General features: G+C 37.8%; 1 protein-coding gene and 1 pseudogene across 1 annotated transcript in view; both read left to right on the top strand.

Moving 5' to 3' along the window:
- Positions 1–18,609, top strand: part of LOC138095962 (uncharacterized) — a 406,275-nt gene that overhangs the window by 255 nt on the left and 387,411 nt on the right. Inside the window, 3 exon segments of the mRNA XM_068991959.1 lie at positions 1,484–1,577; positions 5,085–5,211; positions 5,998–6,093. Of these exon segments, the coding sequence (XP_068848060.1) occupies positions 1,569–1,577; positions 5,085–5,211; positions 5,998–6,093 (232 nt within the window). The 5' untranslated portion in view covers positions 1,484–1,568.
- LOC138095977 (dolichyl-diphosphooligosaccharide--protein glycosyltransferase subunit DAD1 pseudogene) lies at positions 195–847 on the top strand (annotated as a pseudogene).

The raw sequence follows: 18,609 nt of genomic DNA on the forward strand, positions 1-18,609 counted from the left end.
CTGCCCACGGAGTTCTCCACGCAAGAATACTGAACTGGGTGGCCATGCCCTTCTCCAGGGGATCTTCCTGACCCAGGGATCCAACCGAGGTCTCCGGCATTGCAGGCAGATTCTTGACCAACTGAGCCACCAGGGAAGCCCAATGGGGCTTTTAATTCTGTGACCGGGGTGTGGTGGTCTATTCAGTTAGGAGTTTGAGGGCAGGCCGTCGGGAATATTCAGCTTGTAGCCGACTGTAGCCATGTCGGCGTCTGTGTTGTCGGTCATCTCGCGGTTTTTAGAAGAGTATCTGAGCGCCACTCCTCACCGTTTGAAGTTGTTGGACGCGTACCTCCTGTATATACTGCTGACCGGAGCGCTGCAATTCGGTTATTGTCTCCTCGTGGGGACCTTCCCCTTCAATTCCTTCCTCTCGGGCTTCATCTCTTGTGTGGGGAGCTTTATCCTAGCGGTTTGTCTGAGAATACAGATTAACCCACAAAACAAGGCAGATTTCCAAGGCATCTCCCCAGAGCGAGCCTTTGCTGATTTTCTCTTTGCCAGCACCATCCTTCACCTTGTCGTCATGAACTTCGTTGGCTGAATCATTCCTGTTTACTTAACTGAGGAGGAGGAGACTAGAAGAATGTTCACTTTTTAATTTCCCCTGGATAAGAGCTCTTTGAGATGGCAGTTTGCTGGACACATGGATTTTCTTCAGGTTTATGCTTACTACCAACTCCTTGGGGTGCAGGTGGAGAGCCTAGAGAAGTTCCCTAGGTTCCTTCCGAGCCAGAACAACTTTGTAATGCATTTGTTAGTACAGCCTCTGCCTTCCATGAAGTGTAACCTTTTTGCCTTCCAAATTAAAAAGTTCCATGCCAAAAAAAAAAAAAAAATTCTGTGACCGGGTGGGAGTTTGGTTGTGTCTGGGACAGAGCTTCATTTCTGCAGTTCTAGGTTTAACATCGGGACGGAGGGGGTCTGTTGAAGATCTTCCTGAGAGAATATCTGCTCCTGTAAAGACAGGCCTTTACGATGCCTGTATTAACTGGAGTCTCACTGAAGCATATTCTACTCTGCCTTTGTCAGGGCACCCCCACCTCCAGTGTCCAGACTCCAGTGCTTAACACGAAAGTGAGCTATCAGTGGAGTGAGTGTTGCCCGCCGAGGGGCCAGTTTTAGTTTCTGTCCTTTCCTAGGATCAGTATCCTTGTATCACTGCTTTCTCTTTCCTCTTACTTTATAGCCAGGACCCCAGCTGCAGAGAAATGGGCCTCCTGCTCAGAGTCTGGGCACAGTCCTTCTTGAATCGATAGCTGGATTCCCCCACCTTGCTTTCAGTAAGGTTGGAATTTGTCCAGCTTCTCTGTGATCTTTTATGTATGTGTGTTTGGGATCTGGGAGTAGGAGACATAAAATGAGAGAAATGTTTTAAATTAGCACATTGGGAGCTCACAGACAAGATCATCTCTTTTTTTTTTTTTTGAACCCTCTTATTCAGCAACACTTTCTTTGGACTGTGAATTTCTTCTAAAGTGGAAACAAGAAGAGGACTAATAAATACTCTGAATTCTAAAAAAAAAGCCATGGCCCATGTAAGTTGGTGTTTTGTTCCTCACTGAAGTAATCCTTTTTTTTTCCTTTATAGGCCATATGCATATTTGCATTCTTTATCTTGATATTGTTACCTAACTGAAAATCATATAACTTGCCAGTGAGTGGGTAAGTTGCTGCCATGCATCCTCCTCCATATTTTCTGAAAGTTTTTTTTTTTAATAGAATTTGGTTATTATTTCTTTCTTAATTGTTGGATAGTTTTTACCAGCAAAAAGCATCTGTGGTAGGCGGAATAATGACTCCCCTCCAAAAAAACTGTCTACATGCTAATCCTAGAACCTGTGAACATGTTACCTTATACAGCAAAAGAGACTTTGTAGAAATGATTGAATTAATGCTTTTAAGATGGGAAGATTCTCTTGGGTTATCTGAAGAGTCAGGGTTAAAAGAGGATGTAAGTATGGAATATGTATGCTTCTGTTTTAAAAAAATACAATATTACTGAACTTTGAAGATGGAGGAAGGGGGCCATAAGCCAAAGAATGTAAGTAACCCCTACAAGCTAGAAAAGGCAAGGAAATTGAACTGGAGAGAGCTGCCAGAAAGATGCATTGTCCTGCCAAAACCTTGATTTAGTCTAGTAAAACCCTTGTTGGACTTCTTACCAACAGATAGTAAATGTGTTCTTTGAAGCTACTGCATTTGTGGTGATGTGCAGTAGCAGTGGAAAACTAATATACCATCTGAGTTTACAGTTTTCTTCATGGGGAGATTTTAATTTCTTTAATAGATAAATGGCTTTGGTATTTTACTTTTTCTTGAATTAATTTAGTAATTTGTGCCTTTCAGGGAATTAACTTATTTCAACTTAGATGTCAAATTTTTGGGCATAAAGTTGTTCATAATATTCCCTTATTATCATTTTAATGCCTCTCAGATCTATAGTAATACACCCTTTTAAATTCCCAATATTGATAATTTATGCCTTCTTTTCTTGATCAGTATATCAATTTTATTGCTCTTTCCAAAGAACTAGCTTTTAGTTTTAGTTTCTCCCTCCCTAGTTTGCCCTTGCTGTTTCACTGATTATTGATCTTACTTATTCTTTCCTTCACTCTGTATATTCTAGATTTAATTTTCTTATTTTTCTAGCTTATTTTTATCTTATTTGCCTATCTTTAATTTTATCTTATTTTTCTAGCTTAAAATTCTCTTCTTCCATCCATGAGTTGTTTAGAAGAGTGCTCTTTAACTTCCAAATATTGGGGGACTTTTTCAGATCTTTCTGATAGTTCATTTTTAATTCTGTGGTGGTCAAGAGATGTACTCTGTCATTTCTGTCCTTTTAAGTTTATTGAGATTTGTCTTATGGCCTGAATTGTGGACAATTTGGTGAAGGTTCCATGTGCAGTTTAAAAAAGGGGTATTATACTGTCTTTTGGTAGAGTGTTTATCAGTTTTGTCTGTAGTGGTGATCAACTCTTCTATATCTTTACTGATTTTTTTGTTGTTGTTGTTACTTGGTCTGTCAATTACTGAGAGAAGACTATTGAAACTTCTAGATATAATTGTGGATCCATCTGTTACAGTTCTGTTAATTTTTGCTTTATAATAATTTGAAGCTGTGTTATTAGGTGCATGTTATATCTTCTCGACACATTGATTCCTTGATCATGAAATGTTCCTATTGATAATACAGTATTCTTATCTTGAATTCTGTTCTCTTTAACATAAATACTTTAGCTTTTTTTTTTATCGTTTTTTTCATAGCATCTATTTTTTTTCATCCCTATTAAAAATGCATCCCAGCTGCGTTGGACCTTAGTTTCAGCACACAGAATCTTTGTTGCATCTTGTAGGATCTTTCGATGTGGCACACTGACTCACTAGTTGTGGTACAAGGGCTCAGTGTTTGCCACAAAAGGGGGCTTAGTTGCTCAGTGGCATGCTGAATCTTAGTTCCCCAGCCAGGGATCAAACCCACGTCCCCTGAACTTCAAGGCAGATCCTTTACCACTGGGCTACCAGGGAAGTCCTGCCATCCTTTTATTTTAGCCTATTTTATGTATATCTCATATAACAGCACATAGTTTGATTCTACTTTTACCCAGTCTGACAATTGCTGCCTTCAAGTATCTAGACAGGGGTTAGCAAACTGTGGCATACTGGCCAAATGCAGCTCACAGCCTTTTTTTGTATGGCCTTCCACCTGAGAATGGTTTTGCATTTCAGAAGGGTTATAAGTAAGTTAAGAAAAAAGAATGTCATGGGGGCTGTATGTGACACACAGACCTTGAACTCTGTATAGGGTAGACTGCTTGTCTCTACTTCACTTAGTTCTTCTTCTGGGGTTTTATCTTGTTCCTTCACTTGGAGGATATTTCTCTGTCACCTCATTTTCCTCAGTTTACTGTTTATAATTTCTTTTTTCTGATAGGTTAGTTACCTTTTCCAGCCCTGGAGAAGTGGTCTTGTAGGAGGTGTCCTCTGTGTTTCAGCAGTGCTCCCCACTCTGGTCACTAGAGCTATATGCTCTAGGTGTGCCCTGTATTTGGACTGTGTGGGTACTTCTGTTGTGGGAAGCTGACTACTGTGAGCAGTCTGGTAGGTGTGGCTGCCTTCTGGTCTGGTTGTCTAACAAGCCCTTTAAAATGTCTATATCAATATATATTTATTTATTTGGATGTGCTGGGTCTTAGTTTTGTTACGCGAGATCCAGTTCCCTGACCAGGGGTTGAATGCAGGACCCCTGCACTGAGAGCGTGGACTCTTAGCCACTAGACTGGACTATCAGGGAAATTCATGGCCCTGTCTTATGCAGAAGCTGATGGGCACTGGTTGGCAGAGCTGGATCATGAGACTGCTGGCAATGGGGCCTCAGAGGATCTCAGAACTAATGTTGGCCCACTGGCACGGTGAGGGGGCAGAGCTAGATTCTGTAGTGGGTGGTTGTGAGGCTAGGGTCCCAGATCTGGTGTTGGCATGCTGGTGGATGGGAGCAGTTCCTGACATGGTCCTGAAAGCTGCTATTGGCCTGCTGGTGAGTGGGCTGTTGTATCAAGATCATGTTGAAAAAGACCAAATGAGGTGGGAGATATACTCTGTCCATCTTTGGAAAATATACTCTGTACTGGATGTTTACTAAAAAATTTGCATTAAAAAAATGCTTAGTCATAATGGGGAAGAAAAGTCTTCAGGTCCCTTTTCTGAAGATGGAGATTGTCATAAGATATTCTGGAAAAATTTAAAAACTTTCACCTATTTTAACTTAGTTGGAAACCTCTCTTTATTTTCTTAATTTCTAGATGAGTGACTAACAGTTTTCCACCCTATGCAAGAGGATGTGTGTGCAGAAACTGAATTGTTTAAGAGTATATGGGCACTCTTCTTCAGTCCCACTAAATTCATTTTCGACCCACACAAACTTCCAGCCTGTATACTCACTGTATCATCCCTTTCCTGCATTGACTTCTTTAGCACTGCTTTTTCCTTTTGAAAAATGTTTCTTATAATTTCAAAAATAGTACTGTGATTTGCCATTTTAGGGGTTCGTGATGTTCAAAGATGTGGCTATAGATGTCTCTCAAGAGGAATGGGAATGCCTGAACCCTGCGCAGAGGAATTTGTACAAAGATGTGATGTTGGAGAACTATAGCAACCTGGTTTCACTGGGTAAAGTTATCTCTCTCTAATAATTCAGAATCTGTTTCTTGGAGTTTCTGCTTTCTGTGCTATGAATTTTAGGGCTGCCTTTCAAATAACAAAATGAATTTTCACTTTGTGTAGAAATGAGCACAGTTAGATGGAGTTACACCTTCATTTTCTCTATCCTCAGACTTTTCTCTGGCATTTCTTATAGTTGACTTTCTTCCTTAAAAATTAAGGAGCAGAATTAAAATTCTATACCATTATAGTATAACATGGTCAAAGAAACCAGGCTTTGTCATTTGTTTCACTTGCAGTGTACCAAACGTGCAAATGTTCTAGCACAGATAAAGCTAAACACATGGGTCCTGGGTGCAAAGCTCATTAACCTTCTCAATTAGTGTAATGGACTAAATCAAAATATATCACTTACATTTACAGTTCAAAGGAACATTATTCCATTTACTGTAAAGTTTGTACTCTCTTTTAAACAATTTGCATTTGGAAATTACATTCTAAGAACTTTACATTTACCATGGAAAAATATCTGAGAATAAGTATTTCAGAAACTCCTTTTTTTCTCAAAGGAAAATAAGAAAAGAAAGCTTATATAATTTAAATAACATTTTACTTTAAACATTATTTGTTTCTTATGATCCTGAGTTTATCTGTATATGAGAATTGGACTCTTCTTTCTTCTCTAGACCTTATTAAGTATCTTCTTGTCCTACAGGCTTTTTAAAATAAATTCTGAAACACAACATTTGAATACTTTAATTTCAACCTCATCTCCATTTCTTTTTTTATAACCAGGACTTTCTATTTCTAAGCCAGCTGTGATCACTTCATTGGAGCAAGGGAAGGAGCCCTGGATGGTTATGAGGGAGGTGACAAGAGAACGGTGCCCAGGTGAGTGAGCAGGAAGTTGTTGCAAGGAGTAGGCCAACTGGTCAGACTGTTGGGCTGGTAAAGTTATTTTAGACAGACTAATTAGGGAAAATCTGGTTTAAAAACTTATTAACAATGTTATAGTAATCAAACAGTGTTGTACTGGCATAAAGACAGATATATAGATGAATGGAGTGGAAGAGAGTCTAGAAGTAAACCCTCAGATATATGACAAGATGATTTTAGATAAGAGTGCCAAGACCATTCTATGAGGGAAAAGACTGTACTCTTGGTTTTGGGGAAACTGGATACCCTACATGCAAAGGAATAAAATTGTATCCCTACCTTACACTATATATAAAAATTAACTCAAAATGGATCAAACAAGTAAATCTAAGACCCAAAACTATAAACCACCTAGAAGAAAATATAGGGGGAAAATTTCATTAACTTTGGATTTGACAGTAATTTCTAGGATATGACACCAAAGGACAGGTAGTCAAAAGAGACAAATGTCAAAGTTACAAAACTTCTGTCCATAAAAAGATGTAATCAATAGAGCATTAATTGTTTTTTAAAAATTCATGCAAGTTCTTTTTAGTAGGAGATGAGAATACAATTTTTAAACGTTATAAGGATGGGTCTTCCCTGGTAGTTCAGTGACTAGGACTCCACATTCCCAGTGCAGGTGGACAAGCTTCAATCCCTGGTGAGAAGGGTGTGGGGGGACTAGATCCCATATGCTGCAACTAAAAGGTCTCACCTGCTGCAACTAAGACCTGGCACAGCCAAATAAATAAATAAAGAAATATTTTAAAAAATCATTTAGCTTTAAAAAATAAATAAAAATAAATGTTATAAAGATATTTTCAATCTAGTAGTGGATCAAGAACATATGAATATATATTCTAATAGAATATTTAGGAAAAATTAAATTAATAAGAAATTGTGAAAATTAAAGAAAATGACTACATTGAGGAGACAGAGATGGTAGAGGAATGATTGGAAAGGAATGATTGGTCCTAAGTAAGACCTTAGGAAAGTATAAGGTCATTCATGAGGTCATAAGGTTCATTCCACAAGACCAGGTTCATTCCACAGGTCAGAGGTCTTTGATGATGTCTATAACTCACAGTACTCCAAAGCTATAAGAGGAGTTCTTCCTGTTATTTGAAGCCACCTAGTTTGTGGTACTTTGTGAGATCAGCTCTAAGAAATTAATACAGAGGGGGAGCATGGAAAAGTAATATATACTCTCCCAAGTGTTTTGCTTTCATTTAAGATGCTATTTTTATTATTTTTTTATACCTGATGAGGCCTTTCTTTTTGCATAGGTGTGGTGATTTCTTTTAAAAAAATTTTATCTTGAAATATTGAATCAGCCTTACCTTGAATATTCCACTTGATCATGCTACATATTATTTTTTTATTCACTTTTGGTTTTGATTGGTAAAATTTAATTGAAGATTTTTTCATCTAAGTTGATGGGAGATATTGGCCTGTAGTTTTTTTGTGTGTGCATGTATGTGTGCTGCCTTTGCCTAATTTTGGTGTAAGAATAATAGTGGCTTCATAAAGTAAGTTGACAAGTATTCTCCTTTCATCTATTTCTGGAAGAAATTGTGTAAAACATTCTGTAAAGGTTTGGTAAAATTCTCCAGTGAAGCCATTTGGATCTGGATATTTTTTTAAGCCTCTTTTAAATTATAAATTTGTATTAATATAATAGTTATAGGACTTCCCTGGTGGCTCAGCTGGTAAAGAATCCACCTGCAATGTGGGAGACCTGGGTTCAATCCCTGGGTTGGGAAGATCCCCTGGAGAAGGGAATGGCTTACCTACTCCAGTATTCTGGCCTGGAGAATTCCATGGACTAGTCCATGGATCGCAAAGAGTCAGACCCAGCTGAGTGACTTTCACTTTCTTTCTTTCTTTCACTTTAATAGGACTATTCAGATTTCCTGTTTCATCTTTGGTAGTTTTGGTAGTTGTGATTTTCAAAGAATTGCTTCATTTCTTCTAAGTTGTCAAAGTCATGAGTGTAAGTTACATGTGGTATTCTTATTATCCTTATGATGGATTTTATATACATATATATAAATGTATATATATATATATAATATATCCATGTATATAAAGGACATATATGTCCTTATAATCCTTCAAAAATTTTTTTCTTTGAGATTTTTAATTTCACTCTTGGATTATTTAGAAATGTTACTTGGAGGTGTTTGGAGGTTTTCTCGTCTTTCTTTTATGGTTTGATTTTATTCTGGTCTCATGTGAAAGTTAGAGGAGGCTATCTATAAGAGTCTTCCCTCACTTCTGACATCAATTCCACTTTCAAGGGACTCCCTGGTGGTCCAGTGATTAAGAATCTGCCTTACAATGTAGAGGGGGTGGGTTCAATCCCTGGTTGGGGAACTAGGATCCCACATGCCATGTGGTGCAGCCAAAAGACTTTTTTTTTTTAAGTGGCACTTTCAAGGGTTCCCAAGACCACTGTAACATTTGATAAGTCACTGAAAGGATTCGTAGAACTCACTGAAAGCTATCATCCTCACAGTTAGTTTGTCATAGCAGGAGACAGATTAAAATTAGCCAAAGGAAGAAGTACACAGGACAGAGCCTAGAGCCAGAGTTCCTAGTGTGGAACTTCCCATTGTCCTCTCCCAGTGGAGTCATGGACAGTGCTAACTTTTCCCATCAGCTATGTGTAACAATATGCATTTGGGCATATTGTCAAATAGAGAAACTCACCTGAGCCTTAGTGTCCAGAATTTTTACCAGGGTTCCTTGTTGGCTACCCATGTGGCTGACCTTTAGTTTCTTGCCTCTTAGGAGGTAAAGCTGATACCTTCAGTCTCCAGTCTTTCTGAAGGAAAGTTGATAACCTCATGGCTGAAACCTTCCATCATAAATTTTATCATTAGATTTGTCTGGTGGCTTTGGCCCTTAGGTAAGCAAAAGACACTCTTTGTAGAGGTCACCTCCCTGGAGATGAAGACAAAAAAACCTTTCTTCAGGTAAGGTTAAATTCTTTATTATATATCGTAGAACATATTCTATATGATTGTTATTCTTTTAAGATTCAAGATTTGCTTCATGACCCAGAATATGATCTGTCCTGGGGAATGGTCAATGTATGTTTGAAAACACTGTGTATTCTGTTGTTGTTGGGTAACATGTGCCATGAATGATGATTATATCATATTTGTTAATGGTCTTGTTTGTTTCTTCCATATTCTTGCTGATTCTCTGTCCAGTAGTTCTATCAGTTGCTGAGATTAGGGTGTTTGAATCCCCAGCTATAATTGTGATTAGTGTATATCTTTCAGCTTTGTCAGTTTTTCCTTCATGTGTTTTGAAGCTCTGTTAGTAATGCTTATTAATTTCTTTACTCTGAAATCTACTTTATCTGATACTAATGTAGCATTTCTATTTTCTTTTGATTATTTACATGATACATATTTTTGAAATGAGTTTCTTGTAGACACCATGTAACTGGGTCATGTTATTTATCCATTGTGTCAATCTCTGTCTTTTAATTGGTGATGTAGAGCATGTACACTTAAAATAACTATTGATGTATTAGGCTTAAGTCTGCCATTTTGTTATCTTCTGCTGGTTCCCCCTGTTTCTTGTTCTTCTGTTTTTTTTATCTTGCTTACCTGTGAGCTGGGCTTCCCTGGTGGCTCAGTGGTAAAGAATCTGCCTGCCAATGCAAGAGACACATGAGATGCTGGTTAGATCCCTGGGTCAGGAAGATCCCTGGAGAAGGAAATGACAACCACTTCAATATTCTTGCCTGGGAAATCCCATGGACAGAGGAGACTGGTGGCCTACAGTCCATGGGGTCGCAAAAGACCTGGACACAACTTAGAGACTAAACAACAACAACCTACGAGTTACTCAAACATTTTTAGAGTTCTATTTTGATTTATAGTGTTTTTTTAAAATATACTTTTTTATTTTTTTAATTTCAGTGTTTGTTCATACACGCACACACACACACACACGTTTATTTATTTATTTAGCTTGCTGGCATTGAAATTTAACCATTTCAACTGACTGTAGAAATATTACATCCATTTAGGTCCTCTACTCTTTTGATTTTTTTTTTCTTGATTGTTTCAAGTATGTCTTCTACATAGATTGGTCACTATGTAAGATACTGTTAGAATTTTTGTTTCAACCATAAAATAAGGTAAAGAAACTTGTGGAGTGGGATAGTCTATTATGTTTACTTTTATTTTTTTCCATTCTTGTCTTCCTTTTCTGAAGGTCTTGCCTTCTTCTATTATTATTTTCTTTGTATTTGGAGAGCTATATTCAGCTATTCTGTAAGGGGTACTTGCAATAACACACTCTCTTAGTTTTCCTTTGTCTGAGAATGTCTTTATTTCTACTTCATTCCTCAAAGATAGTTTCACTGTGTGTAGAATTTGAGGTTGACAGTTCTTTTCTTTCAGCACTTAAAAAGTATTGTGCCATTTCCTGTTGCTCAACATGGTTTCAGATGACAAATCCAGTCTTTTGAGTTGGTGTTCCTCACTATTTTAAAACATTTTTTTCTTTGCTTAGTTTTCAGAAATATGTGTTTTGGTTTGATTTCTATTTATCTATTTAGGAATTTTCTGTTTCTTGAATCTATAGATTTGTGTTTTGTATGAAATTTGGGAAGTTTTCAACCATTATTTCTTTGAATACTTTTTCAGTCCCATAGTCTTTCTGTCCTTCTGGGATTTGGATGATATGAATGTTGGATCTTTTGCTATTGTCCCACAGGAACTGAGGCTCTTTTTAAAAGTCTTTTTATCTTTGTTGTTCAGGTTAATACGGTTTTTAATTTCACTTAATCTAGTGTCTCTGTCATCTCCACTCTCCTCTTGAGACCATTCAGGGTGTCTCTTATAACGGTTATTATATTTTTCATTCCATTTACTTTGTATACTTAGTATTTTTTAAATATTTTATTTTATTATCTTTTATTGAGGAATAGTTGACTTACAACAGTAAATTCTTCTTTATGGCTAAGGAATATTTCATTGCTTATTACATCTTCTTTACCCATTCATCTGTTGATGGACACTTGGGTTGCTTCCATATCTTGGCTGTTGTGAACAATGCTGCTGTGAACACTGGGGTGCATGTAGCTTTTGGAATTAGTTTGTGTGCATGTGTGTGTTTGTTTATTTTTAGATACATGCCCAGCAGTGGAATTGCTGGGTCATATGGTAGTTCTGTGTTTAGTTTTCTAAGGAACCTCCACACTGTTTCCTCTAGTGGCTGCATTAATTTACATTCTCACCAACAGTGTACAAGGGTTCCTTTTTTTCCACATCCCCCCCAACACTTGTTTCTTGTAGACTTTTTGATGACAGCAATTCTGACAGGTGTAAGGTGATATCTCATTATGGTTTTTATTTTCATTTCTCTGATAATTACAGATGTTGAGCATTTTTCTTGTGCCTGTTGACCATCTGTATCGCTTCTCTGGAAAAAATTTTTTTCATGTCTTTTGCACATTTTTAATCAAGTTGTTCTTTTTTTTTTTTTTTGGTATTGTTATATGAGCTGCATGTTTTGAATATGTATCTTGGATATTACCCTACTGGTCATATCACTTGCAAATATTTTCTCCCATTCAATGGGTTAACTTCATTTTGTTGATGGTTTCGTTTGCCGTGCAAAAGCTAAGTTTAATTAGGTCCCATAGGCTTATTTTTGCCTTTATTTCTTTTGCCTTTAGAGTCAGATCAAAAATGTATTGCTTCGATTTATGTCAAAGAGTGTTCTATCTGTTTTCTTCTAGTTTTATGGATTCAGGTCTTACATTTAGGTCTTTAATCCATTTTGAGTTTATTTTTGTACCTGGTATGATGAAATATTCTAACTCCATTGTTTTATGTATTGCTCTCCAGTTTTCTGAGTACCACTTATTGAAGATATGGTCTTTTCTCCATTGTATATCCTTCCCTCCCTTGTCATAGATTAATTGGCGATAAGGGTGTATGTGATTGAGATTTTAAATTATCTTTTTAAAATGAACCTTAGGATTCCCATTTTTGTGATATTTGCCTTGATTTCTCTAAAGAAGAGGAAGATCATAAAGACAGTGTGAGGGCAGAGTACTTCGTTTTCATGTTTCCCCTACCACTAGACTTTTTCTTGTTGCAGTTTTCATTTATGTTTTTTCTTAAGTAATTGCCATTACCTGATCTTTCCAGCTGGTTTTCACACTCATTTCATCTACTGGTATAAATGAGGAGGGGAACAAATACAATTGATTTCTGGTAGCATCTAACTTGGCTGTCGAGATTAGTGGGGAATGTGTATACTCCAGCAGCTAGTACCGTTGAGTTTTCTGGGTCCTGTCATAATGTTTTCTAGAGAGAATGGAATATTCTGTTTAATTTGAGGGTCTTCTCTGTCTGAATTAGTTAAGAACCAATGCTGTAGAACCATCAATTCTGTGTGTTTCTCCCTGATTTCTATCCCTTGCTACATCCCCAGAGGTAATCATTATTTTATATTGTTATGGTTCTTCTATTTAAAAACTAGTTTACCACATTTGTGTATGCCCTTATACACAATATTGTGTTTTGCTTATTTCTTTTATGAAAATGATAATGAATATGTGTCTTCTGTGATTTAGTTATTTTGTACCACATGGTTTTACAAATTTTCCCAAATTACTTTATACCTGATTTCATTTTCACAGCTATATAATATTCCATTCCATATTTTTCTGGTTGTTAATTCAGTTCAGTTCAGTTGCTCAGTCGTGTCCGATTCTTTGCAACCCCATGAATCACAGCAAACCAGGCCTCCCTGTCCATCACCAACTCCTGGAGTACACTCAAACTCATGTCCATCGAGTCGGTGATGCCATCCAGCCATCTCATCCTCTGTTATCCCCTTCTCCTCCTGCCCCTAATCCCTCCCAGCATCAGAGTCTTTTCCAATGAGTTAACTCTTCACATGAGGTGGGCAAAGTATTGGAGTTTCAGCTTTAGCATCAGTCCTTCCAATGAACACCCAGGACTGATCTCCTTTAGGATGGATTGGTTGGATCTCCTTGCAGTCCAAGGGACTCTCAAGAGTCTTCTCCAACACCACAGTTCAAAAGCATCAATTCTTAAAATAAAAAAAAAACAAAACAAAGCATCAATTCTTTGGCGCTCAGCTTTCTTCACAGTCCAACTCTCACATCCATACATGACCACAGGAAAAACCATAGCCTTGACTAGACGGACCTTTGTTGGCAAAGTAATTTCTCTGCTTTTGAATATGCTATCTAGGTTGGTCATAACTTTCCTTCCAAGGGGTAAGCGTCTTTTAATTTCATGGCTGCAATCACCATCTGCAGTGATTTTGGAGCCCCCCCAAAATAAAGTCTGCCACTGTTTCCCCATCTGTTTCCCATGAAGTGATGTGACCAGATGCCATGATCTTCGTTTTCTGAATGTTGAGCTTTAAGCCAACTTTTTCACTCTCCTCTTTCACTTTCATCAAGAGGCTTTTTAGTTCCTCTTAACTTTGCTATAAGGGTGGTGTCATCTGCATATCTGAGGTTATTGATATTTCTCCCAGCAATCTTGATTCCAGCTTGTGCTTCTTCCAGCCCAGCATTTCTCATGATGTACTCTGCATATAAGTTAAATAAGTAGGGTGACAATATACAGCCTTGACGCACTCCTTTTCCTATTTGGAACCAGTCTGTTGTTCCATGTCCAGTTCTAAGTGTTGCTTCCTGACCTGCATATAGTTGTCTCAAGAGGCAGGTCAGGTGATCTGGTATTCCCATCTCTTTCAGAATTTTCCACACTTTATTGTGATCCACACAGTCAAAGGCTTTGGCATAGTCAGTAAAGCAGAAATAGATGTTTTTCTGGAACTCCCTTGCTTTTTTGATGATCCAGCAGATGTTGGCAATTTGTCTCTGGTTCCTCTGCCTTTTCTAAAACCAGCTTGAACATCTGGAAGTTCACAGTTCATGTATTGCTGAAGCCTGGCTTGGAGAATTCTGAGCATTACTGTACTAGTGTGTGAGATGAGTGCAATTGTGCGGCAGTTTGAGCATTCTTTGGCATTGTCTTCTTTTGGGATTGGAATGAAAACTGACCTTTTCCAGTCCTGTGGCCACTGCTGAGTTTTCCAAATTTGCTGGCATATTGAGTGCAGCACTTTCACAGCATCATCTTTCAGGATTTAAAATAGCTCAACTGGAATTCCATCACCTCCACTAGCTTTGTTCGTAGTGATGCTTTCTAAGGCCCACTTGACTTCACATTCCGGGATTTTGGCTCTAGGTGGGTGATCACACCATCGTGATTATCTGGGTCATGAAGCTCTTTTTATACAGTTCTTCTGTGTATTCTTGCCACTTCTTCTTAATATCTTCTGCTTCTGTTAGGTCCATACCATTTCTGTCCTTTATCAAGCCCATCTTTACATGAAATGTTCCCTTGGTAGGTCTAATTTTCTTGAAGAGGTCTCTAGTCTTTCCCATTCTGTTGTTTTCCTCTATTTCTTTGCATTGATTGCTGAGGAAGGCTTTCTTATCTCTCCTTGCTATTCTTTGGAACTCTGCATTCAGATGCTTATATCTTTCCTTTTCTCCTTTGCTTTTCGCCTCTCTTCTTTTCACAGCTATTTGTAAGGCCTCCTTAGACAGCCATTTTGCTTTTTTGCATTTCTTTTCCATGGGGATGGTCTTGATCCCTGTCTCCTGGACAATGTCATGAACCTCTGTCCATAGTTCATCAGGCACTCTATCTATCAGATCTAGGCCCTTAAATCTATTTCTGACTTCCACTGTATAACCATAAGGGATTTGATTTAGGTCATACCTGAATGGTCTAGTGGTTTTCCCTACTTTCTTCAATTTAAGTCTGAATTTGGCAATAAGGAGTTCATGATCTGAGCCACAGTCAGCTCCCGGTCTTGTTTTTGCTGACTGTATAGAGCTTCTACATCTTTGGCTGCAAATAATATAATCAGTCTGATTTTGGTGTTGACCATCTGGTGATGTCCATGTGTAGAGTCTTTTCTTGTGTTGTTGGAAGAGGGTGTTTGCTATGACCAGTGCATTCTCTTGGCAAAACTCTATTAGCCTTTGCCCTGCTTCATTCCGTACTCCAAGGCCAAATTTGCCTGTTACTCCAAGTTTTTCTTGACTTCCTTCTTTTGCATTCCAGTCCCCTATAATGAAAAGGATATCTTTTTGGGTGTTAGTTCTAAAAGATGTTGTAGGTCTTCATAGAACTGTTCAACTTCAGCTTCTTCAGCGTTACTGGTTGGGGCATAGACTTCGATTACTGTGATATTGAATGGTTTGCCTTGGAAACGAACAGAGATCATTCTGTCGTTTTTGAGATTGCATCCAAGTATTGCATTTCAGACTCTTTTGTTGACCATGATGCCTACTCCATTTCTTCTAAGGGATTGCTGCCCACAGTAGTAGACATAATGGTCATCTGAGTTAAATTCACCCATTCCAGTCCATTTTAGTTCGCTGATTCCTAGAATGTTGACGTTCACTCTTGCCATCTCCTGTTTGACCACTTCCAATTTACCTTGATTCATGGACCTGACATTCCAGGTTCCTATGCAATATTGCTCTTTACAGCACTGGACCTTGCTTCTATTAGCAGTCACATCCACAACTGGATATTGTTTTTGCTTTGGCTTCATCCTTTCATTCTTTCTGGAGTTATTTCTTCACTGATCTCCAGTAGCATATTGGGCACCTACCGACCCAGGGAGTTCTTCTTTCAGTATCCTGTCATTTTGCCTTTCTATGCTGTTCATGGGGTTCTCAAGGCAAGAATACTGAAGTGGTTTGCCATTCCCTTCTCCAGTGGACCACATTCTGTCAGACCTCTCCACCATGACCTGCCCATCCTGGGTGGCCCCACACAGCATGGCTTAGTTTCATTGAGTTAGACAAGGCTGTGGTCCATGTGATCAGATTGGCTAGTTTACTGTGATGATGGTTTCAGTGTGTCTGCCCTCTGATGCCCTGTCACAACACCTACCATTTTACTTGGGTTTCTCTTACCTTGGACGTGGGCTATCTCTTCACAGCTGGTCCAGCAAAGCATAGCCGCTGCTTCTTACCTTGGACTAGGGGTATCTTCTCCCCAGCCGCCCCTCCTGACCTTGAACGTGGACTTGCCTTGTTAACTAGAATGTTCATAATTTTTTGCTAGTATATACAGTGGTACTATTAATATTCTTACTCATCTCCTGAAGCACATAGTATGTTATTTACTAGAACTGGAATTGCCAGGTCATAAAACACATACATCCTCAACTTTGTATTATAACAAATTGTTTTCCTACGTGTTGGTACTAATTTACATTACCACTGGCAGTGTGTAATAATTCTGGGTCTTCAACATCTTAACAACAATTCAAATTCTTAGACATTAAAAATTTTAGTCTGATGAGTATAAAATGTTATCTCATATCTTAATTTGAGTTTCCTTGATTCCTGATGAGTTTGAGGATTCTTGCATATGACTACTTAACACTGGTGTTTCTTCTATGAAGTGCCTATTCAGATTTTTTGCCCATTTTTCTTGTAGGTTATCTTTTTTCTAGTTAGACTTGTATCTTTTGTGTCTTGTTTAAGAAATTTATGTTGTTGTTTGTTGTTGTTTAGTCATTAAATCGTGTCCAACTCTTTTGTAACCCCATGGCTCCTCTGTCCATGGTATGTCCCAGGCAACAATACTGGAGTGGGTTGCCATTTCCTTTTCTAGGGCATCTTCTCAACTCAGGGACTGAACCTGCGTCTCCTACATTGCAAGCAGATTGCTTATCACTGAGCCACCGGGGAAGCCCTTTTTATGTATACATATATATTGTTTTTCACCACAAGCCTTATAGTTTTTCCATTTAGAGTTTATGTATTTGTAGTGCATGGTAGGGATCCAAGTTAATTTTTTTTTCTAGCTATAGCTATTTTTTCTAATATGATTCAGTAATTCTTTTCTCACTGATCGGCAATGCTTCCTGTGTGGATCTGTGGATCAACATGAACGAACTTTGAGGATATTATGCTAAATTAAATAAACCAGTCACATATAGGAAAAAAACAGCAAATACTGTAGGACTCTAGTGATGTAAGGTACCTAGTCAAATCCATAGAAACAGAGTGTAGACTGGTGCTTGCCAGAAACTGGAATAGGGAAGAATGGGGAGTTATTAATGGGTACAGAGTTTCAGTTCTGCAGAGTTCTGGGGATTGGTTGTATAACAGTGTGCACATACTTAACACTACTACACTATACACTTAAAAGTAGTAAGAGGGTAAATTTTATGTAGTGTGTATTTTATCACAATTTAAAAAATATTTTTAGAGGTATAGGTAAAATTTAAGACTTAGCAGTATATGATTGGTATTTAAGCCAGACTGTTATTAAAGGAAAGGGTGTAGATTGAAGGCTGACCAGAGCCTGATTTCTGGGACATTCCAACATTTAGAGGTCAGAAAGTGGAAAAGAATGCATTAAGGTGAACTGAATATAAGTAGAGATGTAGGAGGATAACCAGGAAAATATGGTATAAAGCGAGCAACTGGATTAATCAGTTGTGTCAAATGCTAGTAATGAGTCAAACAGAGTGATGACTGGCATTTGAGCACTGATTTTGGCAATTTTGTTAGTGACTTTAGCTAGGAATATTTCAATAGAGTTATGGGAGTTGAAATATTTGTTGGAGTGGATTACAGAGAAAATGACTAACATACAAAGTCACTTGATCTAAGACAGAATCAGGGAAAGGATGGTCTTTTCAATGAAGGGGGCTGATATCTATTGAAAAATAGGAATCTTGATTTCTGCCACACACTAGGTGGATTATAGGTCTAAATACAAAAAAACTTCTAGATGATATGAATATATTTTATGACCTTGGAATCAGACTGTTTTAGAATTAACTATTTCTGTTTATCAAAACATTGTATTAAGAGAGCAAAGGGGCCAGCGTCAGAATGGGACAAGATACTTGCATTATGTAGTTGGTTATATATATAGTTGCATTATGTAGTTGGATATATATATCCAGAATATAGTAAGGATTCCCTACAATTCAAAAAGACAACTAAATCCTAGAACTACCCAAATGTCCCTCGACTGAAGAATGGATAAACAAAATATGATTTATCTGTACAGTGAAATATAACTGTCATAAAAATAAATGAAGTACTGATACATGCTACAACATCATTGAACCCCAAGAACATAGTGAGAACAGACACAAAAGGTCACATATTATATAGTTACATGTTTATGAAATTTCTTAACAAATTCATAGAGACATAAAGCAGATTGGTGGTTTCCAGGGCATGGGGGTGAAGAGGAGAACAGAACATGACTGTGGATGTGAGGTTTCTTTTTGACGTGATGAAAATAATCTGGAATTAGAGATCTGATGGTTGCAGAACATTGGGAATGTACTACAAGTTACTGAGTTGTACACTTCAAAGTGGTTAAAATGATGGATTTTATATGTACTTTATCACTC

The sequence above is a fragment of the Capricornis sumatraensis genome, chromosome 20 (assembly GCF_032405125.1).
Source record: "Capricornis sumatraensis isolate serow.1 chromosome 20, serow.2, whole genome shotgun sequence".
Taxonomy (NCBI): Eukaryota; Metazoa; Chordata; class Mammalia; order Artiodactyla; family Bovidae; genus Capricornis; species Capricornis sumatraensis.